This window comes from Salvelinus namaycush, unplaced genomic scaffold, assembly GCF_016432855.1.
Source record: "Salvelinus namaycush isolate Seneca unplaced genomic scaffold, SaNama_1.0 Scaffold833, whole genome shotgun sequence".
Taxonomy (NCBI): Eukaryota; Metazoa; Chordata; class Actinopteri; order Salmoniformes; family Salmonidae; genus Salvelinus; species Salvelinus namaycush.
Genome location: NW_024061568.1, coordinates 70915 through 98699, shown reverse-complemented (window position 1 = coordinate 98699; position 27785 = coordinate 70915). Strand labels below are relative to the sequence as shown.

General features: G+C 47.5%; 1 protein-coding gene across 1 annotated transcript; it reads right to left on the bottom strand.

The window, feature by feature from the left end:
* Window positions 1-1010: 1010 nt before the first annotated feature.
* LOC120043011 (bifunctional apoptosis regulator-like) lies at window positions 1011-27413 on the bottom strand. The gene is made up of 9 exons (XM_038987745.1): window positions 27127-27413; window positions 24000-24329; window positions 20573-20671; window positions 16256-16355; window positions 11714-11883; window positions 11153-11297; window positions 8304-8486; window positions 2244-2440; window positions 1011-1990 (listed from the first exon to the last, which is right to left on the bottom strand). The coding sequence occupies exons 2-9, from the start codon at window positions 24320-24322 to the stop codon at window positions 1798-1800; spliced, it is 1410 nt and encodes a 469-aa protein (XP_038843673.1). The 5' UTR covers window positions 24323-24329; window positions 27127-27413; the 3' UTR covers window positions 1011-1797.
* Between the last annotated feature and the right edge of the window lie 372 nt (window positions 27414-27785).

Sequence of the window (27785 nt, the reverse complement as noted above, 5' to 3'; positions counted from 1 at the left end):
GTATCTCTCCAGGAAGGAGGGTATCTCTCCAGGAAGGAGAGTATCTCTCCAGGAAGGAGGGTATCTCTCAAGGAAGGAGGGTATCTCTCCAGGAAGGAGGAGAGAGGAAGGAGGGTATCTCTCCAGGAAGGAGGGTATCTCTCCAGGAAGGAGGGTCTCTCTCCAGGAAGGAGAGTATCTCTCCAGGAAGGAGGGTATCTCTCCAGGAAGGAGGGTATCTCTCCAGGAACAGGGTTATTACAGTTATTACCACTGACCACCATAACAGACAAACACACAACCTCTTCCCTTCAATATGATATTTATAAACTGAGTGGTTCCAGTCCTGTATGCTGATTGGCTGACAGCTGTGGTTTATCAGACCGTATACAACGGGTGTGACAAAACATTTATATGTACAGCTCTAATTATGTTGGTAACCAGTTTATAACAGCAATAAGGCTCCTCAGAGGTTTGTGGTTTTTGATTTATATATTTAACCTTTATTTAACTAGGCAAGTCAGTTAAGAACAAATTATTATTTACAATGACGGCCTACCGGGGAACAGTGGGTTAACTGCCTTGTTCAGGGGCAGTACTAGGCTCTAACCACTAGGCTCTAACCACTAGGCTCTAACCACTAGGCTCTAACCACTAGGCTCTAACCACTAGGCTCTAACCACTAGGCTCTAACCACTAGGCTACTCCGCGATGTGTCGTGCATAAGAACAGCCCTTAGCCGTGGTATATTGGCCATATACCACACCCCCTCTGGCCTTATTGCTTAAATATACCATTTTAATTAAGACATTAGGAGAAACCATCCAATATTATATAGAACTTGGTCTGCGTTCCCAATGGTAACCCATTCCCTATATAGTGCACTGCTGTTGACCAGAGCCCTATGAGGCTTCCTACAGACTCTGGTCAAAAGTAGTGCACTATATAGGGAATAGGGTGCCATTAGGGATGTATCTCAGGGTATAGTAGTGCACTATGTAGGGAATAGGGAGCCATTAGGGATGTATTTAGGGTAAAGTAGTGCACTACGTAGGGAATAGGGTGCCATTAGGGATGTATTTAGGGTAAAGTAGTGCACTATGTAGGGAATAGGGTGCCATTTGAGACACAGACACATTAAGACATTGGGTTGTCTGGCTCACAGATGGCTGCCTGTTGCTATGATACTGTGGGCTACGCTGGCATCCATCCTGTTGCTATGATACTGTGGGCTACGCTGGCATCCATCCTGTTGCTATGATACTGTGGGCTACGATGGCATCCATCCTGTTGCTATGATACTGTGGGCTACGCTGGCATCCATCCTGTTGCTATGATACTGTGGGCTACGATGGCATCCATCCTGTTGCTATGATACTGTGGGCTACGCTGGCATCCATTCTGTTGCTATGATACTGTGGGCTACACTGGCATCCATCCTGTTGCTATGATACTGTGGGCTACGATGGCATCCATCCTGTTGCTATGATACTGTGGGCTACGATGGCATCCATCCTGTTGCTATGATACTGTGGGCTACCTATTCCCTTTACAGTGGGCCCCATTTGGGAGGCAGGCCATAGTATCTCCTCATTTATGGCACTTGACACCCTATTCCCTACATAGTGCACTAATTTTGACAAGAGTCCTTATGGGTAGTGCACTATAAAGGGAATAGGGAGCCATTAAAAAGACACATCCTGTGTTTAAACGGTACCTCCTCACTCATGGCTCTTACGTACCTATTCCCTATATAGTGCACTACCCATAGGGGCACTGGTCAAAAGTAGTGCACTACGTAGGGAACAGGTCAGTCCTTCACGGCCCTTGTGTGTCAGGATGCATTAGCTGCTGCACCACCAGGTCTATGTTGATGATGGGGTTGAAATACAGAGCCCAGTAGAACAGACAGTTACACACAAACTGAGGGATCACCGGCCAGAACAGGGCGAAGGCAAAACCCTGGGAGGACATCCTCCACAAGTGACCCCACATCTTCTGAGGGAGACTCCTGGAGGGGAGAGGAGACTTGGGTTCATTAAACAACAAATAGAGAGAGGTAGTGAGGGATGAGATGAGGAAGTGTGACAGGGAGAGAGAGGGGTAGTGAGGGATGAGATGAGGAAGTGTGACAGGGAGAGAGAGGGGTAGTGAGGGATGAGATGAGGAAGTTGGTGTGACAGGGATAGAGACAGTGAGACGGACAGAGGAAGTTGGTGTGACAGGGATAGAGACAGTGAGACGGACAGAGAGAAACGCGGTACCTGATCTCAGCTCGGTTATAGAACCTCCACAGGACGCAGCCCTCCAGGACAGACAGCAGCATGGCGTTGACCATGATGAACCGTGACGTCCAGTAGTGAACCGACAGCCAATCCCAGGCAAACTCAGCGATCAGCTGGTACGGAAGGAGGAGGTACTTAACTAGGAACTCCGCCCACTGGCGCCAGCTGGGGTGCACCTGGAGGGACAGAGAGAGACCAATATCGTCAGTATGACCAGACAACATGTACAGTAGTCTACATCTTGTCTATGACCAGCCACACTGACTACATCTACAGTAGTCTACGTCTTGTCTATGACCAGCCACACTGACTACATCTACAGTAGTCTACGTCGTGTCTATGACCAGCCATACTGACTACATCTACAGTAGTCTACGTCTTGTCTATGACCAGCCATACTGACTACATCTACAGTAGTCTACGTCTTGTCTATGACCAGCCACACTGACTACATCTACAGTAGTCTACGTCTTGTCTATGACCAGCCATACTGACTACATCTACAGTAGTCTACGTCGTGTCTATGACCAGCCATACTGACTACATCTACAGTAGTCTACGTCTTGTTGTCTATGACCAGCCATACTGACTACATCTACAGTAGTCTACGTCGTGTCTATGACCAGCCATACTGACTACATCTACAGTAGTCTACGTCTTGTTGTCTATGACCAGCCATACTGACTACATCTACAGTAGTCTACGTCTTGTTGTCTATGACCAGCCATACTGACTACATCTACAGTAGTCTACGTCTTGTCTATGACCAGCCATACTGACTACATCTACAGTAGTCTATGTCTTGTCTATGACCAGCCATACTGACTACATCTACAGTAGTCTACGTCTTGTTGTCTATGACCAGCCATACTGACTACATCTACAGTAGTCTACGTCGTGTCTATGACCAGCCATACTGACTACATCTACAGTAGTCTACGTCTTGTTGTCTATGACCAGCCATACTGACTACATCTACAGTAGTCTACGTCTTGTTGTCTATGACCAGCCATACTGACTACATCTACAGTAGTCTACGTCTTGTCTATGACCAGCCATACTGACTACATCTACAGTAGTCTACGTCTTGTCTATAACCAGCCATACTGACTACATCTACAGTAGTCTACGTCTTGTCTATGACCAGCCATACTGACTACATCTACAGTAGTCTACGTCTTGTTGTCTATGACCAGCCATACTGACTACATCTACAGTAGTCTACGTCTTGTTGTCTATGACCAGCCATACTGACTACATCTACAGTAGTCTACGTCTTGTCTATGACCAGCCATACTGACTACATCTACAGTAGTCTACGTCTTGTTGTCTATGACCAGCCATACTGACTACATCTACAGTAGTCTACGTCTTGTTGTCTATGACCAGCCATACTGACTACATCTACAGTAGTCTACGTCTTGTCTATGACCAGCCACACTGACTACATCTACAGTAGTCTACGTCTTGTCTATGACCAGCCATACTGACTACATCTACAGTAGTCTACGTCTTGTCTATGACCAGCCATACTGACTACATCTACAGTAGTCTACGTCTTGTTGTCTATGACCAGCCATACTGACTACATCTACAGTAGTCTACGTCTTGTCTATGACCAGCCATACTGACTACATCTACAGTAGTCTACGTCTTGTCTATAACCAGCCATACTGACTACATCTACAGTAGTCTACGTCTTGTCTATGACCAGCCATACTGACTACATCTACAGTAGTCTACGTCTTGTTGTCTATGACCAGCCATACTGACTACATCTACAGTAGTCTACGTCTTGTTGTCTATGACCAGCCATACTGACTACATCTACAGTAGTCTACGTCTTGTCTATGACCAGCCATACTGACTACATCTACAGTAGTCTACGTCTTGTCTATGACCAGCCATACTGACTACATCTACAGCAGTCTACGTCTTGTCTATGACCAGCCACACTGACTACATCTACAGTAGTCTACATCTTGTTGTCTATGACCAGCCACACTGACTACATCTACAGTAGTCTACATCTTGTCTATGACCAGCCATACTGACTACATCTACAGTAGTCTACGTCTTGTCTATGACCAGCCATACTGACTACATGTACAGTAGTCTACGTCTTGTTGTCTATGACCAGCCATACTGACTACATGTACAGTAGTCTACGTCTTGTCTATGACCAGCCATACTGACTACATGTACAGTAGTCTACGTCTTGTCTATGGCCAGCCATACTGACTACATCTACAGTAGTCTATGTCTTGTCTATGACCAGCCGTACTGACAACATCTACAGTAGTCTACGTCTTGTTGTCTATGACCAGCCATACTGACTACATGTACAGTAGTCTACGTCTTGTCTATGACCAGCCATACTGACTACATCTACAGTAGTCTACGTCTTGTTGTCTATGACCAGCCATACTGACTACATCTACAGTAGTCTACGTCTTGTCTATGACCAGCCATACTGACTACATCTACAGTAGTCTACGTCTTGTTGTCTATGACCAGCCATACTGACTACATCTACAGTAGTCTACGTCTTGTCTATGACCAGCCATACTGACTACATCTACAGCAGTCTACGTCTTGTCTATGACCAGCCACACTGACTACATCTACAGTAGTCTACATCTTGTTGTCTATGACCAGCCACACTGACTACATCTACAGTAGTCTACATCTTGTCTATGACCAGCCATACTGACTACATCTACAGTAGTCTACGTCTTGTCTATGACCAGCCATACTGACTACATGTACAGTAGTCTACGTCTTGTTGTCTATGACCAGCCATACTGACTACATGTACAGTAGTCTACGTCTTGTCTATGACCAGCCATACTGACTACATGTACAGTAGTCTACGTCTTGTCTATGGCCAGCCATACTGACTACATCTACAGTAGTCTATGTCTTGTCTATGACCAGCCGTACTGACAACATCTACAGTAGTCTACGTCTTGTTGTCTATGACCAGCCATACTGACTACATGTACAGTAGTCTACGTCTTGTCTATGACCAGCCATACTGACTACATCTACAGTAGTCTACGTCTTGTTGTCTATGACCAGCCATACTGACTACATCTACAGTAGTCTACGTCTTGTCTATGACCAGCCATACTGACTACATCTACAGTAGTCTACGTCTTGTTGTCTATGACCAGCCATACTGACTACATCTACAGTAGTCTACGTCTTGTCTATGACCAGCCATACTGACAACATCTACAGTAGTCTCCGTCTTGTTGTCTATGACCAGCCATACTGACTACATGTACAGTAGTCTACGTCTTGTCTATGACCAGCCATACTGACTACATCTACAGTAGTCTACGTCTTGTTGTCTATGACCAGCCATACTGACTACATGTACAGTAGTCTACGTCTTGTCTATGAGCAGCCATACTGACTACATCTACAGTAGTCTACGTCTTGTTGTCTATGACCAGCCATACTGACTACATGTACAGTAGTCTACGTCTTGTCTATGACCAGCCATACTGACTACATCTACAGTAGTCTACGTCTTGTTGTCTATGACCAGCCATACTGACTACATCTACAGTAGTCTACGTCTTGTTGTCTATGACCAGCCATACTGACTACATCTACAGTAGTCTACGTCTTGTCTATGACCAGCCACACTGACTACATCTACAGTAGTCTACGTCTTGTCTATGACCAGCCATACTGACTACATCTACAGTAGTCTACGTCTTGTCTATGACCAGCCATACTGACTACATCTACAGTAGTCTACGTCTTGTTGTCTATGACCAGCCATACTGACTACATCTACAGTAGTCTACGTCTTGTTGTCTATGACCAGCCATACTGACTACATCTACAGTAGTCTACGTCTTGTCTATGACCAGCCATACTGACTACATCTACAGTAGTCTACGTCTTGTCTATAACCAGCCATACTGACTACATCTACAGTAGTCTACGTCTTGTCTATGACCAGCCATACTGACTACATCTACAGTAGTCTACGTCTTGTTGTCTATGACCAGCCATACTGACTACATCTACAGTAGTCTACGTCTTGTTGTCTATGACCAGCCATACTGACTACATCTACAGTAGTCTACGTCTTGTCTATGACCAGCCATACTGACTACATCTACAGTAGTCTACGTCTTGTCTATGACCAGCCATACTGACTACATCTACAGCAGTCTACGTCTTGTCTATGACCAGCCACACTGACTACATCTACAGTAGTCTACATCTTGTTGTCTATGACCAGCCACACTGACTACATCTACAGTAGTCTACATCTTGTCTATGACCAGCCATACTGACTACATCTACAGTAGTCTACGTCTTGTCTATAACCAGCCATACTGACTACATGTACAGTAGTCTACGTCTTGTCTATGGCCAGCCATACTGACTACATCTACAGTAGTCTATGTCTTGTCTATGACCAGCCGTACTGACAACATCTACAGTAGTCTACGTCTTGTTGTCTATGACCAGCCATACTGACTACATGTACAGTAGTCTACGTCTTGTCTATGACCAGCCATACTGACTACATCTACAGTAGTCTACGTCTTGTCTATAACCAGCCATACTGACTACATCTACAGTAGTCTACGTCTTGTCTATGACCAGCCATACTGACTACATCTACAGTAGTCTACGTCTTGTTGTCTATGACCAGCCATACTGACTACATCTACAGTAGTCTACGTCTTGTTGTCTATGACCAGCCATACTGACTACATCTACAGTAGTCTACGTCTTGTCTATGACCAGCCATACTGACTACATCTACAGTAGTCTACGTCTTGTCTATGACCAGCCACACTGACTACATCTACAGTAGTCTACATCTTGTTGTCTATGACCAGCCACACTGACTACATCTACAGTAGTCTACGTCTTGTCTATGACCAGCCATACTGACTACATCTACAGTAGTCTACGTCTTGTCTATGACCAGCCATACTGACTACATCTACAGCAGTCTACGTCTTGTCTATGACCAGCCACACTGACTACATCTACAGTAGTCTACATCTTGTTGTCTATGACCAGCCACACTGACTACATCTACAGTAGTCTACATCTTGTCTATGACCAGCCATACTGACTACATCTACAGTAGTCTACGTCTTGTCTATGACCAGCCATACTGACTACATGTACAGTAGTCTACGTCTTGTTGTCTATGACCAGCCATACTGACTACATGTACAGTAGTCTACGTCTTGTCTATGACCAGCCATACTGACTACATCTACAGTAGTCTACGTCTTGTTGTCTATGACCAGCCATACTGACTACATGTACAGTAGTCTACGTCTTGTTGTCTATGACCAGCCATACTGACTACATGTACAGTAGTCTACGTCTTGTCTATGGCCAGCCATACTGACTACATCTACAGTAGTCTATGTCTTGTCTATGACCAGCCGTACTGACAACATCTACAGTAGTCTACGTCTTGTTGTCTATGACCAGCCATACTGACTACATGTACAGTAGTCTACGTCTTGTCTATGACCAGCCATACTGACTACATCTACAGTAGTCTACGTCTTGTTGTCTATGACCAGCCATACTGACTACATCTACAGTAGTCTACGTCTTGTCTATGACCAGCCATACTGACTACATCTACAGTAGTCTACGTCTTGTCTATGACCAGCCATACTGACTACATCTGCAGTAGTCTACGTCTTGTTGTCTATGACCAGCCATACTGACTACATGTACAGTAGTCTACGTCTTGTCTATGACCAGCCATACTGACTACATCTACAGTAGTCTACGTCTTGTTGTCTATGACCAGCCATACTGACTACATGTACAGTAGTCTACGTCTTGTCTATGACCAGCCATACTGACTACATCTACAGTAGTCTACGTCTTGTTGTCTATGACCAGCCATACTGACTACATGTACAGTAGTCTACGTCTTGTTGTTGTTTATGGCTGGAGTCGTACCGACACACCTACCTTTTTTTATCAAATAAATACAATCAACATGACAGTTGAGCCGTCCAATGGTACCTGGTGGTTGAGGGGGAGGCTGTCCTCCATTGGCTCGCTGGTGCGCGAGAGGGCGGGGCAGCAGGTGTGCAGGAAGGGGAGGAAGGTTTCGGAGTAGTCGAAGAGGTAGAGGTAGAGGATGGTGAGGCGAGGAGAACTCTTCAAAGCATAGAGCAGGAACAGAGATTTACCTGCATTCACAGCCTGGTGGGGGAGAGAGGAGAGGGGGAGAGAGACGGTGGGAGAGAGGAGAGGGGTAAAGAGGAGAGGGGTAGAGAGGAGAGGGGTAAAGAGGAGAGGGGTAGAGAGGAGAGGGGGAGAGAGACGGTGGGAGAGAGGAGAGGGGTAAAGAGGAGAGGGGTAGAGAGGAGAGGGGTAAAGAGGAGAGGGGTAAAGAGGAGAGGGGTAGAGAGAGGGAGACAGAAGAGGGGTAGACAGAAGGAGACAGGAGAGGGGTAGACAGGAGAGATGTAGACAGAGGTAGACAGAGGGAGAGGGGTAGACAGAGGGAGACAGTAGAGAGGTAGACAGGAAAGAGGGAGAGAGGAGAGATGTAGACAGAGGTAGACAGGAGAGATGTAGACAGAGGGAGACAGGAGACAGGTAGACAGGAGCGAGGTAGACAGAGGGAGAGAGGTAGACAGAGGGAGAGAGGTAGACAGAGGGAGAGAGGTAGACAGAGGGAGAGAGGTAGACAGAGGGAGAGAGGTAGACATAGGGAGAGAGGAGAGAGGTAGATAGGAGAGAGGAGAGGGGTAGACAGAGGGAGAGAGGAGAGAGGTAGACAGAGGGAGAGAGGAGAGAGGTAGACAGGAAAGAGGAGAGGGGTAGACAGAGGGAGAGAGGTAGACAGAAGGAGAGAGGTAGACAGAGGGAGAGAGGTAGACAGAGGGAGAGGGGTAGACAGAGGGAGAGAGGTAGACAGAAGGAGAGAGGTAGACAGAAGGAGAGAGGTAGACAGAGGGAGAGAGGTAGACAGAGGGAGAGGGGTAGACAGAGGGAGAGAGGTAGACAGAGGGAGAGAGGTAGACAGAGGGAGAGGGGTAGACAGAGGGAGAGAGGTAGACAGAGGGAGAGAGGTAGACAGAAGGAGAGAGGTAGACAGAAGGAGAGAGGTAGACAGAGGGAGAGAGGTAGACAGAGGGAGAGGGGTAGACAGAGGGAGAGAGGAGAGAGGTAGACAGAGGGAGACAGTTCAAACCATCATTAAACCCTAAATGACTCATCATCAAATGATGCACACAGCATTTCTTAACGGGCTTACTTCAACCAGAGCATATAAAGTATTTATTAAGTGTGCGTCAATAGCACCATATAACCTATGTAGCGCTGTGGTCCAAAGTAGTGCACTACATAGGGAATACGGTGCCCTTCAGGATGCAGCCTGTGTTTCTGTTAGCAGAAATACAGTGTATCTAATTGCTAATGACATAGGACTGACAGTACATCACATTAGCATTAAAACAGCAGAAACTATGATATGTTAAGTTGTCATATGTTAAGTTGTCATATGTTAAGTTGTCATATGTTAAGTTGTCATATGTTAAGTTGTCGTATGTTAAGTTGTCGTATGTTAAGTTGTCGTATGTTAAGTTGTGGTATGTTAAGTTGTCGTATGTTAAGTTGTGGTATGTTAAGTTGTGGTATGTTAAGTTGTGATATGTTAAGTTGTGATATGTTAAGTTGTGATATGTTAAGTTGTCGTATGTTAAGTTGTCGTATGTTAAGTTGTCGTATGTTAAGTTGTCGTATGTTAAGTTGTCATATGTTAAGTTGTCATATGTTAAGTTGTGGTATGTTAAGTTGTGGTATGTTAAGTTGTGGTATGTTAAGTTGTGGTATGTTAAGTTGTGATATGTTAAGTTGTGATATGTTAAGTTGTGATATGTTAAGTTGTGATATGTTAAGTTGTGGTATGTTAAGTTGTGGTATGTTAAGTTGCGGTATGTTAAGTTGCGATATGTTAAGTTGTCATATGTTATGTTGTCATATGTTATGTTGTCATATGTTAAGTTGTCATATGTTAAGTTGTCATATGTTAAGTTGTCATATGTTAAGTTGTCATATGTAAGCGATAATCAACGTGAGGCTGTGTGTTCTACAGAAAAGAATAAACGATGTGAAAGGTGTGTTCCACGACGAGCTAGCAGACAGAGTTGCGTTATATTTCAGAGAACCCCTAGAGCCCCATAGAGTTTATTATCCCTTTTATACCATGGCTATAATTTAATCACAATTTGCCGGTAGAAATGTGTTCAACATCCACTGAAGTAGCTAGCAAGTTTACTAGATAGCTACAGTAGTTGCTGTGGCGACCAAACAAACAGACTTGCTAGTTTAGCAGACCAAACCACTATTATGAAAATCGAATTCAACAATACCAAATACTGTTTTCAATTCGACTGTTGCTATCAAAAGCAGCTTAAACAAAACATGTAAATCTACAGTCATTGAATTCTACCACTCAAATATATCGTGAGTTATAGGGAAATAATGCACGCTCTAGAATGCCCTTCAAGCCAATCAGAAAGGAGTATTCAACAATGCCATGGTATAATTAAGCAATAAGGCCCGATGGGGTGTGGTGTAAGGCCAATATACCACGGCTAAGGGCTGTATCCTAGCGATGCGTCTTGCATAAGAACAGCAGTTAGCCGTGGTATATTGGCCATATACCACAAACCCCCGAGGAGCCTTATTGCTATTATATAAACTGGTTACCAACGTAATTAGAGAAATAAAAATAAATGTTTTGTCATACCCGTGGTATACGGTCTGATATAACACGGCTGTCAGCCAATCAGCATTCAGGGCTCGACCCAGGCAGTTTCTACGTTGATATAATACGTAGTATTTCTGTTTTCTGTCACCTTGTACTCCCAGAGGTTCTGAGGGGGCTTGACCCCCAGTTCCTTGATCCTCTCCAGTTCAGCCAGCACCGCTCTCCTGTGGGCCTGGTTGTCTATGTTATAAGGAGGTCTGGTCAGCTCCTCATCACCGAGCATCAACAATAACCTGAGAGATATATCAGAAAACCAGTAAATAACCATGACATAACCATAGAGAACTATGTTAACTCATCACTACCTAACAACAACAATAACCTGACCATGAAAGACAGAGAGAGAGACAGACAGAGAGAGAGACAGAGAGAGAGAGAGAGAACAGAGAGAGAGAGAGAGAGAGAGACAGAGAGAGACAGAGAGAGAGAGAGAGAGCGAGAGAGAGAGAGAGAGCGAGAGAGAGAGCGAGAGCGAGAGAGAGACAGAGAGAGAGACAGAGAGAGAGACAGAGAGCGAGAGAGAGACAGAGAGAGAGAGAGCGAGATAGAGACAGAGAGAGGCAGAGAGAGAGAGATCCAGGGCCCCAGGCGTTCCAACCAGAACAGAACCGTACTACAAACATACCACAAACTGTTAAACATTCCTCACCGTCCGTTAACGTTCTCCTGTAGGAAGGGTTCTTTATAGAGAGAGGTCCAAGCCCCAAGGTGTTCCAACCAGAACAGAACTTCCTCCGGCGTCCATTTTGACACAGGTTTACTGACCAAGAGGTCATGGACCCCATCTCCACTGGACCAGTGGTACACCAGAAACATCACCTGGTAGGAGAGACACACAGATAGAAGAGAAGTGAGACAGGTATGAGAGAGGTAGACAGTATGAGAAAGGTGAGATGGGTAGGATGGATAGGTAGGAGAGAGGAGAGACAGGTAGGAGAGAGGGGTAAGAGAGGAGTAAGAGAGAGGAGAGACGGGTAGGAAAGAGGGGTAAGAGAGGAGTAAGAGAGAGGAGAGACGGGTAGGAAAGAGGGGTAAGAGAGGAGTAAGAGACAGGTAGGAAAGATAAGAGAGGAGAGACAGGTAGGAGAGAGGGGAGACGGGTAGGAGAGATGGATAGAAGAGAGGAGAGATGGGTAGGAGGGAAATGAGAGGAGAGAGGTAGGAGAGAGGGGAGACGGGTAGGAGAGATGGATAGAAGAGAGGAGAGATGGGTAGGAGGGAAATGAGAGGAGAGACAGGTAGGAGAGAGGGGAGACGGTTAGGAGAGAGGGGAGAGACGGAGAGGAAAGATGGAGAGGAGAGACGGGTAGGAGGGACATGAGAGGAGAGACTGATAGAAGAGAGGAGAGACGGGTAGGAGAGAGGGGAGAGACGGAGAGGAGAGATGGAGAGGAGAGATGAGAGACGGTAGGAGAGAGGACAGGTAACAGACAGGTGTGAGAGAGGTGAGACGGGCATAGAATAGGACTAGAGATACGGTAGGAGACAGACAGACGAGACACAGATAGACGAGACAGAAAGTTAATTCCCACTAGTTTCGCACATATTAACATGAAGCATTCAGACTGTCATTCAAATAAACAGACACACGGTCACAGACAGACACACTGCCACGCGGAAAGATACACACAGACGTTGCTCTCTTACTGCCACATGGACAGAACAAACAGACAAAACCACACACACTGTGACCCTTCAACACACACACCCCCCCAACCCACCACTACCCCCACACCCACTTTGACCCTTTCTGCCACAAGTAGAGAAAAGTAAGCTGACACACACACTACAAGCATTCCTGTCCCACACACACACAGATTTGCAATTGTCCCTTATGTGCTTGTTATGTATACACACTGACTCCTTCCTGTTGACCTCTCCCCAGGTCCCCCTCACTGACTCCTTCCCGTTGACCTCTCCCCAGGTCCCCCTCGCTGACTCCTTCCCATTGACCTCTCCCCAGGTCCCCCTCTCTGACTCCTTCCCATTGACCTCTCCCCAGGTCCCCCTCACTGACTCCTTCCCATTGACCTCTCCCCAGGTCCCCCTCACTGACTCCTTCCCGTTGACCTCTCCCCAGATCCCCCTCTCTGTCTCCTTCCCGTTGACCTCTCCCCAGGTCCCCCTCACTGACTCCTTCCCATTGACCTCTCCCCAGGTCCCCCTCACTGACTCCTTCCCGTTGACCTCTCCCCAGATCCCCCTCTCTGACTCCTTCCCATTGACCTCTCCCCAGGTCCCCCTCACTGACTCCTTCCTGTTGACCTCTCCCCAGGTCCCCCTCGCTGACTCCTTCCCGTTGACCTCTCCCCAGGTCCCCCTCGCTGACTCCTTCCCGTTGACCTCTCCCCAGATCCCCCTCTCTGACTCCTTCCCATTGACCTCTCCCCAGGTCCCCCTCACTGACTCCTTCCTGTTGACCTCTCCCCAGGTCCCCCTCACTGACTCCTTCCTGTTGACCTCTCCCCAGGTCCCCCTCACTGACTCCTTCCCGTTGACCTCTCCCCAGGTCCCCCTCACTGACTCCTTCCTGTTGACCTCTCCCCAGGTCCCCCTCACTGACTCCTTCCTGTTGACCTCTCCCCAGGTCCCCCTCGCTGACTCCTTCCCGTTGACCTCTCCCCAGGTCCCCCTCGCGGACTCCTTCCCGTTGACCTCTCCCCAGGTCCCCCTCGCGGACTCCTTCCCGTTGACCTCTCCCCAGGTCCCCCCCGATGACTCCTTCCTGTTGACCTCTCCCCAGGTCCCCCTCGCTGACTCCTTCCTGTTGACCTCTCCCCAGGTCCCCCTCGCTGACTCCTTCCTGTTGACCTCTCCCCAGGTCCCCCTCTCTGACTCCTTCCTGTTGACCTCTCCCCAGGTCCCCCTCACTGACTCCTTCCTGTTGACCTCTCCCCAGGTCCCCCTCACTGACTCCTTCCTGTTGACCTCTCCCCAGGTCCCCCTCGCTGACTCCTTCCTATTGACCTCTCCCCAGGTCCCCCTCACTGACTCCTTCCTGTTGACCTCTCCCCAGGTCCCCCTCGCTGACTCCTTCCTGTTGACCTCTCCCCAGGTCCCCCTCTCTGACTCCTTCCTGTTGACCTCTCCCCAGGTCCCCCTCACTGACTCCTTCCTGTTGACCTCTCCCCAGGTCCCCCTCACTGACTCCTTCCTGTTGACCTCTCCCCAGGTCCCCCCCGATGACTCCTTCCTGTTGACCTCTCCCCAGGTCCCCCTCTCTGACTCCTTCCTGTTGACCTCTCCCCAGGTCCCCCCCGATGACTCCTTCCTGTTGACCTCTCCCCAGGTCCCCCCCGATGACTCCTTCCTGTTGACCTCTCCCCAGGTCCCCCTCTCTGACTCCTTCCTGTTGACCTCTCCCCAGGTCCCCCTCTCTGACTCCTTCCTGTTGACCTCTCCCCAGGTCCCCCTCACTGACTCCTTCCTGTTGACCTCTCCCCAGGTCCCCCTCTCTGACTCCTTCCTGTTGACCTCTCTCCAGGTCCCCCTCACTGACTCCTTCCTGTTGACCTCTCCCCAGGTCCCCCTCACTGACTCCTTCCTGTTGACCTCTCCCCAGGTCCCTCTCGCTGACTCCTTCCTGTTGACCTCTCCCCAGGTCCCCCTCACTGACTCCTTCCTGTTGACCTCTCCCCAGGTCCCCCTCACTGACTCCTTCCTGTTGACCTCTCCCCAGGTCCCCCTCACGGACTCCTTCCTGTTGACCTCTCCCCAAGTCCCCCTCGCTGACTCCTTCCTGTTGACCTCTCCCCAGGTCCCCCTCACGGACTCCTTCCTGTTGACCTCTCCCCAGGTCCCCCTCGCTGACTCCTTCCTGTTGACCTCTCCCCAGGTCCCCCTCACGGACTCCTTCCTGTTGACCTCTCCCCAGGTCCCTCTCGCTGACTCCTTCCCGTTGACCTCTCCCCAGGTCCCCCTCGATGTCTCCTTCCCGTTGACCTCTCCCCAGGTCCCCCTCGCTGACTCCTTCCTGTTGACCTCTCCCCAGGTCCCCCTCACTGACTCCTTCCTGTTGACCTCTCCCCAGGTCCCCCTCACTGACTCCTTCCTGTTGACCTCTCCCCAGGTCCCCCTCACTGACTCCTTCCTGTTGACCTCTCCCCAGGTCCCCCTCGCTGACTCCTTCCCGTTGACCTCTCCCCAGGTCCCCCTCACTGACTCCTTCCCGTTGACCTCTCCCCAGGTCCCTCTCACTGACTCCTTCCCATTGACCTCTCCCCAGGTCCCCCTCTCTGACTCCTTCCCGTTGACCTCTCCCCAGGTCCCCCTCACTGACTCCTTCCCGTTGACCTCTCCCCAGGTCCCCCTCTCTGACTCCTTCCCGTTGACCTCTCCCCAGGTCCCCCTCTCTGACTCCTTCCTGTTGACCTCTCCCCAGGTCCCCCTCACTGACTCCTTCCCGTTGACCTCTCCCCAGGTCCCCCTCTCTGACTCCTTCCTGTTGACCTCTCCCCAGGTCCCCCTCACTGACTCCTTCCTGTTGACCTCTCCCCAGGTCCCCCTCGCTGACTCCTTCCCGTTGACCTCTCCCCAAGTCCCCCTCGCTGACTCCTTCCTGTTGACCTCTCCCCAGGTCCCCCTCACGGACTCCTTCCTGTTGACCTCTCCCCAGGTCCCCCTCGCTGACTCCTTCCTGTTGACCTCTCCCCAGGTCCCCCTCACTGACTCCTTCCTGTTGACCTCTCCCCAGGTCCCTCTCGCTGACTCCTTCCCGTTGACCTCTCCCCAGGTCCCCCTCGATGTCTCCTTCCCGTTGACCTCTCCCCAGGTCCCCCTCGCTGACTCCTTCCTGTTGACCTCTCCCCAGGTCCCCCTCACTGACTCCTTCCTGTTGACCTCTCCCCAGGTCCCCCTCACTGACTCCTTCCTGTTGACCTCTCCCCAGGTCCCCCTCGCTGACTCCTTCCCGTTGACCTCTCCCCAGGTCCCCCTCACTGACTCCTTCCTGTTGACCTCTCCCCAGGTCCCCCTCACTGACTCCTTCCCGTTGACCTCTCCCCAGGTCCCCTCTCTGACTCCTTCCTGTTGACCTCTCCCCAGGTCCCCCTCACTGACTCCTTCCTGTTGACCTCTCCCCAGGTCCCCCTCACTGACTCCTTCCCGTTGACCTCTCCCCAGGTCACGCTCGGGAAAAAGGCTTCTAACCACAAAGCTCTTTTCCTAGTTAAACCAAGTCTCTCTCTCTTACCGCGACACAGGTGAGTGCAGTGAGGACTCCAGAGAAGAACCCTCCTGCTCCTCTACCAGGACTGGCCTTGGGGATTCCTCTGGCTGCCTGATCACCATACCTACAGACAGGTTACATACAGACAGGTTACAAACAGACAGACATGTTACAGACAGACAGACATGTTACAGACAGACAGACATGTTACAGACAGACAGGTTACACACAGACAGGTTAGACAGGCTACAGACATGTTACACACAGACAGACAGGTTAGACAGGCTACAGACAGGTTAGACAGACAGACAGACAGGTTACAGACAGACAGACAGACAGGTTAGACAGGCTACAGACAGGTTACAGACCGGTTACAGACAGGTTACAGAGAGACAGGTTACAGACAGCCAGACAGGTTACAGACAGACAGACAGACAGGTTAGACAGGCTACAGACAGGTTACAGACCGGTTACAGACAGGTTACAGAGAGACAGGTTACAGACAGCCAGACAGGTTAGACAGGCTACAGACAGGTTACAGACAGACTGGTTACAGGAAGACCGGTTACAGACAGGTTACAGACCGGTAACAGACAGGTTACAGGAAGACCGGTAACAGACAGACAGGTTACAGGAAGACCGGTTACAGACAGGTTACAGACAGGTTACAGGAAGACCGGTTACAGACAGACAGGTTACAGGAAGACCGGTTACAGACAGGTTACAGACTGGTTACAGGAAGACCGGTAACAGACAGGTTACAGACAGGTTACAGACAGGTTACAGGAAGACCGGTAACAGACAGGTTACAGACAGGTTACAGACAGGTTACAGGAAGACCGGTTACAGAAAGGTTACAGACAGGTTACAGGAAGACCGGTTACAGACAGGTTACAGACCGGTAACAGACAGGTTACAGACCGGTAACAGACAGGTTACAGGAAGACCGGTAACAGACAGACAGGTTACAGGAAGACCGGTTACAGAGGGGCCCTGGGTATGAGCAACATGTTCATACAGCTGGGGTTCCATGCTATCAAGCGTCTCAGAGTAGGAGTGCTGATCTAGGATCAGATCCCCCCCCCCGTCCATGTAATAGTATTCATTGTGATCTAAAAGCCAAAAGTGATCCCAGATCAGCACTCCTTCTCAGACACTGGATCCATACAGATGTCGTTGATTTGACATGAGCTTTATAAATCCGCTAGATGACCAGCAGTATGTGGACACCTGCTCATCCAACATCTCATTCCAAAATGATGGGCGTTAATTATGGAGTTGCCCCCCCCCCCCTTTGCTGCTATAACAGCCTCCACTCTTCTGGGAAGGCTTTCCACTAGATGTTGGAACATTGCTGCGGAGACTTGCTTCCATTCGGCCACAAGAGCATTAGTGAGGTCGGGCACTGATGTTGGGCGATTAGGCCTGGTTCCAATTCATCCCAAAGGTCTTCGATGGTGTTGAGTCAAGTTCTTCCACACTGATCTCGACATGGACCTCGCTTTGTGCACGGGGGCATTGTCATGCTGAAACAGGAAAGGGCCTTCTCCAAACTGTTGCCACAAAGTTGGACGCACAGAATCGTCTAGAATGTCATTGTATGCTGTAGCGTTGAGATTTCGCTTCGCTGGAACTAAGGGGCCTGAACCATGAAAAACAGACCATTATTCCTCCACCAAACTTTACAGTTGACACTATGCTTTGGGGTATGTAGTGTTAACCTGGCATCCGCCAAACCCAGATTCATCTGTGCGACTGCCAGATGGTGAAGCGTGATTCATCACTCCAGAGAACGCGTTTCCACTGCTCCAATGGCGGCGAGCTTTATACCACTCCAGCCGACACTTGGCGTTGCGTGTGCGGCTGCTCGGCCATGGAAACCAATATCGTGAAGCTCTTGTGTTGACGTTGCTTCCAGAGGCACATTGTAACTCTGTAGTGAGTGTTGCAAACGAGGATGATTTTTATGTGCTTCAGCACTCGGCGGTCCCGTTCTGTGAGCGTGTGTGGCCAACCGCTTCACGTCTGAAAAGGTGCCACGACGGTGCCACGTTGACAGTCAGAGCTCTTCATTAAGGCCATTCTACTTACAATGTTTTTCCTATGGAGATTGCAAAGCTCTACGCTCAATTTTATACACCCGTCAGCAACGGGTGTGGCTGAAATAGCCGAATCCACTAATTTGAAGGGGTGTCGACATACTTCTGCAGATACAGTGCATTCAGAAAGTATTCAGACCCCTTCCCCTTTTTCCACATTATGTCACAGCCTTATTCTAAAAAGGATTAAATAAAATATTTTCCTTATCAATCTACACACAATACCCCATAATGACAAAGCTAAAATAGGTTTAGAAATGTTTGCAAATGTATTTTTGAAATACCTTATTTACATAAGTATTCAGACCCTTTGTTATGAGACTCAAAATTTAGCTCAGGTGCATCCTGTTTCCATTGATCATCCTTGAAATGTTTCTACAACTTGATTGGAGTCCACCTGTGGTAAATTCAATTGATTGGACGTGATTTGGAAAGGCACATACCTGTCTGTATAAGGTTCCACAGTTGACAGTGCATGTCAGAGCAAAAACCAAGCCATGAGGTCAAAGTAATTGTCCGTAGAGCTCCGAGACAGGATTGCGTCAAGGCACAGATTTCGGGAAGGGTACCTTAAACATTTCTGTAGCATTGAAGGTCCCTAAGAACACAGTGGCCTCCATCATTCTTAAATGAAGGACGTTTGAAACCACCAAGACTCTTCCTAGAGCTGGCCGCCCGGCCAAACTGAGCAGTCGGGAGAAGGGCCTTGGTCAGGGAGGTGACCAAGAACCTGATGGTCACTCTGACAGAGCTCCAGAGTTCCTCTGTGGAGATGGGAGAACCTTCCAGAAGGACAACCATCTCTGCAGCACTCCACCAATCAGGCCTTTATGGTAGAGTCGCCAGACAGAAGCCACTCTTCAGTAAAAGGCACATGACAGCCCACTTGGAGTTTTCCCAAAAGGCACCTACAGACTCTCAGACCTGATGAAACATGATTCTTTGGTCTGATGAAACCAAGATTGAATTCCTTGGCCTAAATGCCAAACGTCATGTCTGGAGAAAACCTGGCACCATCCCTATGGTGAAGCACGGTGGTGGCAGCATCATGCTGTTTTTCAGTGGCAGGGAGACTAGTCAGGATCGAGACAAAGATGAACGGAGCAAAGTACAGAGAGATCCTTGATGAAATCCTGAGCGCTCTGGAGCAGGTTGTCAGACTGGGGCAAAGGTTCACCTTCCAAAGGGACAACGACCCTAAGCGCAAAGCCAAGACAACGCAGGAGTGGCTTTGGGACAAGTCTCTGAATGTCCTTGACTGGCCCAGCCAGAGCCCAGACTTGAACCCGATCGAACATCTCTGGAGCAGCAAATGCTCCCCATCTAACCTGACAGAGCTTGAGAGGATCTGCAGAGAAGAATGGGAGAAACTCCCCAAATACAGGTGTGCCAAGCTTGTAGCGTCATTCACATTAAGACTCGATGCTGTAATCGCTGCCAAAGGTGCTTCAACAAAGTACTGAATAAAGGGTCTGAAAACTTACGTAAATGTGATAGTTTTTTATTAATAATTTAATGAGGAAAAAAAACAATTTGATCAATTTTAGATTAAGGCTGTAACCTAACAAAATGTGGAAAAAGTCAAGGGGTCTGAATACTTTCCGAAGGCACTGTATATGTACAGTACCAGTCAAAAGTGTGGACACACCTACTCATTCAAGGGTTTTTCTTTATTTTTACTATTTTCTACATTGTAGAATAATAGTGAAGACATCAAAACTATGAAATAACACATGGAATCATGTAGTAACCAAAAAAGTGTTAAATCAAAATCAATTTTATATTTGAGATTCTTCAAAGTAGCCACCCCTTGCCCCGAAGACAGCCCTGCACACTCTTGGCATTCTCTCAACCAGCCTCATGAGGTAGTCACCTGGAATGCATTTCAATTAACAGGTCTGCCTTGTTAAAAGTTAATTTGTGGAATTTCTTTCCTTCTTAATGCCAAGAGTGTGCAAAGCTGTCAACAAGGCAAAGGGTGGCTACTTTGAACAATCTCAAATAGGCCAGCTGGCTCTGAGTGTGTTAGTACGGTACCTCTGAAAGGCCAGCAGGCTCTGAGTGTGTTAGTACGGTACCTCTGAAAGGCCAACTGGCTCTGAGTGTGTTAGTACGGTACCTCTGAAAGGCCAGCAGGCTCTGAGTGTGTTAGTACGGTACCTCTGAAAGGCCAGCAGGCTCTGAGTGTGTTAGTACGGTACCTCTGAAAGGCCAGCAGGCTCTGAGTGTGTTAGTACAGTACCTCTGAAAGGCCAGCAGGCTCTGGGTGATCTTGGGGTTCCTCTGGATCTCTGCTCTCCTCCTACCCACCACCTCTGAGAACAACCGCTCTACTGCATCTCTGAGAGAGGGAGGGGGCGGGTAGAAAGGATGGAGGAGGTGGAGGGAGAAGGAGAGGGAGGGGTAGAGGAGGGAGAGGGGTAGAGGAGGGAGAGGGGTAGAGGAGGGAGAGGGGTAGAGGAGGGAGAGAGAGTGAGAAGGGAAGGGTGGAGAGAGGAGGGAGAGAGAGGGGTAGAGGATGGAGAGGAGGGGATGAGAGAGAGCGAGAAGGGAAGGGTGGAGAGAGGGAGAGAGAGGGGTAGAGGAGGGGATGAGAGAGGGAGGAGTAAAAGGTAAGAAAGAAAGTTGATATGAAAACCAATAGAACAAGAAGAGAAAATCAGGTTAATGGGATGAAGAAGTCTATAAAATAAATTGTCCGTGTTTACATGGATGGATTTTGGCAAGGCTACCTTGGAGCTAGGTAACACATGCCTCATTATTTGAAGTTAAACATAAAGTAAAAAGCGTCACATTGCAAAGTGGTGGGTGACGCGCTGATACCCTGCCTACCACTGACTGTAGCCCAGGTCTGCCCAACCCACTTCCTGGAGATCTACTGTCCTGTAGGTTTTCAGTCCAACCCTCTTCCTGGAGATCTACTGTCCTGTAGGTTTTCAGTCCCTCTTCCTGGAGATCTACTATCCTGTAGGTTTTCAGTCCAATCCTCTTCCTGGAGATCTACTGTCCTGTAGGTTTTCAGTCCCTCTTCCTGGAGATCTACTATCCTGTAGGTTTTCAGTCCAATCCTCTTCCTGGAGATCTACTGTCCTGTAGGTTTTCAGTCCCTCTTCCTGGAGATCTACTATCCTGTAGGTTTTCAGTCCAATCCTCTTCCTGGAGATCTACTGTCCTGTAGGTTTTCAGTCCAACCCACTTCCTGGAGATCTACTGTTCTCTAGGTTCAGTAATGTGGTATATTGATAAATTTCATATATTTTGTGACCTCATTCTTTTAATCAAAAATAGCCGAGACAAAATGTTCAGCTGCCCCTTTAAGGGCGGCAGGTTACCGTGGTAACGGGGCCACTCGAGTCTTGTCATGTGTGTCTGTGTGTGTGTGAGATTTGGGATCTGACTGGCGCGTCTCATTGGCTATCAGTTGAAGCAGCACTCAAACTAACGTTGAAAAACAACCGCACAATGTAAATAGCCAAGAAACACCAGGACAAAGTCTCACTTTGTAGACTTGAGAGAAATTAGACCAACTTTTGTGCCTCTGAGCCGCACCTCCAAAAACATGAATCCATCAGCACGTCCCTCATTGCACAGCTCCCCTGCCAGGCAGTATTACTGTGTGTGGCGGGATCTAGGAACCCTATTTCTTCCTAATTAACAGCCCTGAAACTAAACAGCAGAAACACTTTGAAAACAGGTACCTACCACTACCTAAACCTACCACTATCTAAACCTACCACTACCTAAACCTACCACTACCTAAACCTACCACTACCTAAACCTACCACTACCTAAACCTACCACTACCTAAACCTACCACTACCTAAACCTACCACTACCTAAACCTACCACTACCTAAACCTACCACTACCTAAACCTACCACTACCTAAACCTACCACTACCTAAACCTACCACTACCTAAACCTACCACTATCTAAACCTACCACTACCTAAACCTACCACTACCTAAACCTACCACTACCTAAACCTAAACCTACCACTACCTAAACCTACCACTACCTAAACCTACCACTACCTAAACCTACCACTACCTAAACCTACCACTACCTAAACCTACCACTACCTAAACCTACCACTACCTAAACCTACCACTACCTACCACTACCTAAACCTACCACTACCTAAACCTACCACTACCTAAACCTACCACTACCTAAACCTACCACTACCTAAACCTACCACTACCTAAACCTACCACTACCTAAACCTACCACTACCTAAACCTACCACTACCTAAACCTACCACTATCTAAACCTACCACTACCTAAACCTACCACTACCTAAACCTACCACTACCTAAACCTAAACCTACCACTACCTAAACCTACCACTACCTAAACCTACCACTATCTACCACTACCTAAACCTACCACTACCTAAACCTACCACTACCTAAACCTACCACTACCTACCACTACCTAAACCTACCACTACCTAAACCTACCACTACCTAAACCTACCACTACCTAAACCTACCACTACCTAAACCTACCACTACCTAAACCTCCCCGCATTTGGCAGGTGGTGGGTGTTGTTAATTGTATGCCCTGCCTACCGCAGTAGGATGTTGACTTTGGCGAAGCCCTCCCACTCCTCTCTGACCTCTGATATCTTAGCTCGACCTATACATTCACCATACAGAGAGGATAGTAGTAATGGAGGGGGGGACAAATTGATAGTTACATATCAGGGTATTATTTTTGACCATATATGGTATTGTTTTGACAGTATCGCAGTATTATTTCTGCACTAGTTGGCTGTACCTGCACCAAAACTACAGTATTATTTCTGCACTAGTTGGCTGTACCTGTACCAAAACTACAGTATTATTTCTGCACTAGTTGGCTGTACCTGAACCCAAACTACAGTATTATTTATGCACTAGTTGGCTGTACCTGCACCAAAACTACAGTATTATTTCTGCACTAGTTGGCTGTACCTGCACCAAAACTACAGTATTATTTCTGCACTAGTTGGCTGTACCTGCACCAAAACTACAGTATTATTTCTGCACTAGTTGGCTGTACCTGAACCCAAACTACAGTATTATTTATGCACTAGTTGGCTGTACCTGCACCAAAACTACAGTATTATTTCTGCACTAGTTGGCTGTACCTGCACCAAAACTACAGTATTATTTCTGCACTAGTTGGCTGTACCTGCACCAAAACTACAGTATTATTTCTGCACTAGTTGGCTGTACCTGCACCCAAACTACAGTATTATTTCTGCACTAGTTGGCTGTACCTGCACCCAAACTACAGTATTATTTCTGCACTAGTTGGCTGTACCTGCACCCAAACTACAGTATTATTTCTGCACTAGTTGGCTGTACCTGCACCAAAACTACAGTATTATTTCTGCACTAGTTGGCTGTACCTGCACCAAAACTACAGTATTTTTCCTTCATATCTGCCTCTCCATCTTTTTAAATAGTGAGCCAATTTGTTTTCAGCACTTTTATTTCCATGACTGATCTAAACTCGTTCACCGTAGTTAGGTGCCGATACGATATGTATTGTGATTGTCACATTGTAATACATATGGTATCGGCACCTAAGTAGGGTGATAATATGGTGAGGTCTCTGGCAGTGCCCAGCTCTAGAGAGTAGAACCAGTACGTCAAGTTCATGTACTCTAGTACCTTACCTCAGCAGGATGTTGACTTTGGGGAAGCCCTCCCACTTCTCCCTGCACTCAGGGCACTCAGTCTTCCTACTAGACTCCCACCAGAGAGCCAGGCAGTGGCGGCAGAAGCTGTGACCACAGTTCAACGTTGTCGGGTTTACCAGGACGTCGTAGCAACAGTGGCACCCAAACTGGTCCTCGCTGATGAAGGGGCCGGCAGAGGGCCGGGGGTACGGAGAGGGAGGGGGGTCAGAGGTCACAGGAGGGGTTAGGGGGGAGGAGAGATCGGAGAGAGGGTTGGGGACGGGGGCAGCAGCAGCCCCCCCCTCCATCTGCTGGATCATCTGGGGTCTGGAAGAGAGAGAGAACCAAAGAATAAGTGAGGGGGACAGAGGAGAGAGAGCGCAAGAGAGAAAGAGAAGTGTGAGAGAAAGAAGTGTGAGAGAGAGAGCGCGAGAGAGAAAGAGTGCGAGAGAGAAAGAGAAGTGTGAGAGAAGTGTGAGAGAAAGAGTGCGAGAGAGAAAGAGCACGAGACAAAGAGCGAGAAAGAGAATATAGGTTGTAAAAAAAAACGTTCACTATTTGCACATCGTTACAACACTGTATATCTACATAATATGACATTTGAAATGTCTTTATTATATTGGAACTTCTGTGAGTGTAATGTTTACTGTTTTGTTTATTATCTACTTCATTTGCTTTGGCAATGTTAACATATGTTTCCCATGCCAATAAAGCCCTTGAATTGAATGAGAGCGAGAAGAAAAAGAAAGAGCGAGCGCAAGAGAGAGACAGACAGAAAAACACAAACAGAGAGACAGAGACAGAAAGAGAAAGGCAGAGAGACAGAAAGGGAAAGGCAGAGAGACAGAAAGAGAAAGGCAGAGAGACAGAAAGAGAAAGGCAGAGAGACAGAAAGGGAAAGGCAGAGAGAGACAGAAAGGGAGAGAGAGAGACAGAAAGAGAAAGGCAGAGAGAGACAGAAAGAGAAAGGCAGAAAGAGACAGAAAGGGAGAGAGAGACAGAAAGAGAAAGGCAGAGAGAGACAGAAAGGGAGAGAGAGAGAGACAGAAAGAGAAAGGCAGAGAGACAGAAAGGGAGAGAGAGAGACAGAAAGAGAAAGGCAGAGAGACAGAAAGAGAAAGGCAGAGAGACAGAAAGAGAAAGGCAGAGAGACAGAAAGAGAAAGGCAGAGAGACAGAAAGAGAAAGGCAGAGACAGAAAGAGAAAGGCAGAGAGACAGAAAGAGAAAGGCAGAGAGACAGAAAGAGAAAGGCAGAGAGACAGAAAGAGAAAGGCAGAGAGACAGAAAGAGAAAGGCAGAGAGACAGAAAGAGAAAGGCAGAGAGACAGAAAGAGAAAGGCAGAGAGACAGAATGAGAAAGGCAGAGACAGAAAGAGAAAGGCAGAGACAGAAAGAGAAAGAGAGAGACAGAAAGAGAAAGGCAGAGACAGAAAGGGAGAGAGAGAGACAGAAAGGGAGAGAGAGAGACAGAAAGAGAAAGGCAGAGAGACAGAAAGAGAAAGGCAGAGACAGAAAGAGAAAGGCAGAGACAGAAAGAGAAAGGCAGAGAGACAGAAAGAGAAAGGCAGAGAGACAGAAAGAGAAAGGCAGAGAGACAGAAAGAGAAAGGCAGAGAGACAGAAAGAGAAAGGCAGAGAGACAGAAAGAGAAAGGCAGAGAGACAGAAAGAGAAAGGCAGAGAGACAGAAAGAGAAAGGCAGAGAGACAGAAAGAGAAAGGCAGAGAGACAGAAAGAGAAAGGCAGAGAGACAGAAAGAGAAAGGCAGAGAGACAGAAAGAGAAAGGCAGAGAGACAGAAAGAGAAAGGCAGAGAGACAGAAAGAGAAAGAGAGAGACAGAAAGAGAAAGGGAGAGAGAGAAAGAGAAAGGGAGAGAGAGAAAGAGAAAGAGAGAGACAGAAAGAGAAAGGGAGAGAGAGACAGAAAGAGAAAGGGAGAGAGAGACAGAAAGAGAAAGGCAGAGAGACAGAAAGAGAAAGGGAGAGAGAGACAAACAGATAGAGGGAGAGAGACAGAAAGAGAAAGGCAGAGAGAAAGGCAGAGAGAGACAGAAAGAGAAAGAGAGAGACAAACAGATAGAGGGAGAGAGACAGAAAGAGAAAGGCAGAGAGACAGAAAGAGAAAGAGAGAGACAAACAGATAGAGGGAGAGAGAGACAAACAGATAGAGGGAGAGAGAGACAAACAGATAGAGGGAGAGAGAGACAAACAGATAGAGGGAGAGAGAGACAAACAGATAGAGGGAGAGATACAGAAAGGGAAAGGCAGAGAGACAGATAGAGAGAGAGACAGAAAGAGAGAGACAGAAAGAGAAAGGGAGAGACAAACAGATAGAGGGAGAGAAAACTATGAACTGTGTGAGACCTCAATTGGCACCTTATTACCTCAAATCAAAGTTTATTGGTCCTTTACACAGATGTTCAATGTTATCGCAGGTGCAGCAAAATGCAAACCTTTCTAGCGCCAACAGTGCAGTAATAACGAGCAATACACACAATCCAAAAGCAGGGGAAAAAACAAGAAATATCATAACGACTACTTTTGACCAGAGCCCAGGGCCCATAGCATAGGCACTCCTCCATAGCCCTATGGGCCATGGTCAAAATGTGTACACTCATTATACTAGGAAATAGGTTGCAATTTGGGACGAAAAATGTCAAAATATTACAGAATAACTGTCTGAGTTCTGGCGATGTATTTTATAGCTAATAAAGTTATTACTACTACGACAGGAAGCCACTTTCATAACTTCCTTAATTGAGTAGTAACTGACGTTTTGACAGAAATGCAGTTTGGCTAGCTAAATGACAGTTAGTAAACAGGAAGCAACTCAAATGCACATAACATTACACGAACACTGTAACAAATGCGTAATTGTCAACTCCGCAGATCAACTTATACTGACGGGAAACCTGTTCCTAGGAAAGAGAGGTTCTTGTAGGTTCTCATATATGGCTAGCCATTCAATAAAAACAATAATTATTTTAGTTACCTAATTCTTGACCAAATCACTGTATCTAACGTTAGCTGCTAACTAGTTAGCTAGTCAGTGGCAAACCCCCCAATTTGGCTAACGTTAGCTACCGTTAGGTATAAAACAGCATTTGTCATCTTTAGTTTCCTACCTCAGGAATAACGGCAGTTGCAACCAAGCTGGAAAATCACATCACTGCCGAATAGATGCTTTTCCAAAGTTAGTTTTGATTATGCTAGCTAGCTAATAAGACACGTTGACATTTTCCGAGCAGTCAGACGGGTAGCTAAACAGCTAGCTAGCTTCTCATTTCACTTCTTTCTTGCCCAGGGTATATTCATTACGCGGAAGCAAACAGAACCAACTGGGAGGGACCTATATTTATTTATTTTCGTTGCAAAATGTTTTCCGTTTGGAGTGAAAGGTTTCCGTTGCTAAACGTTTTGCAACAGACGAGACCTTTTGAAGCGGAATCCGCGCAATGAATACACCCACAGACTCGCTTGGGAAATGATGCGTTCAAAACAACTGGCAACTCGGAAAAATACGAATTTATATATCGTCGTTAGTGATCTTCAGGTCGGAAAGTCGGAGCTCTAGAAAGAGGCCCGAGTTCTCGAGTTGGATGACTGTTCAAATACATTTTCCCCCTCGGGCCTCATTTATTTTCCGAGTTCCCCGTTGTTTTGAACACACTGATGTTGGAGCTTTCCGAGTTCCTAGTTTGCGAGTTTCCAGTTGTTATGAACGCGGCAAAACTCACACTCTGGTCACGCGAGCCGCGCGGTGACGAACTCATGAGCTAAAAAA

What these genes read in the sequence shown, in the direction of transcription:
- LOC120043011 (XM_038987745.1), bottom strand. Translation starts at nt 24,322, where the DNA reads ATGATCCAGCAGATGGAGGGGGGGGCTGCTGCTGCCCCCGTCCCCAAC. An exon ending in AGCCTGCTGGCCTTTCAGAG is followed by an intron (nt 16,356 to 20,572) that starts GTACTGTACTAA and finishes ACCTGTCTGTAG; the next exon opens with GTATGGTGATCAGGCAGCCA. An exon ending in TATAACCGAGCTGAGATCAG is followed by an intron (nt 1,991 to 2,243) that starts GTACCGCGTTTC and finishes TCTCCCCTCCAG; the next exon opens with GAGTCTCCCTCAGAAGATGT.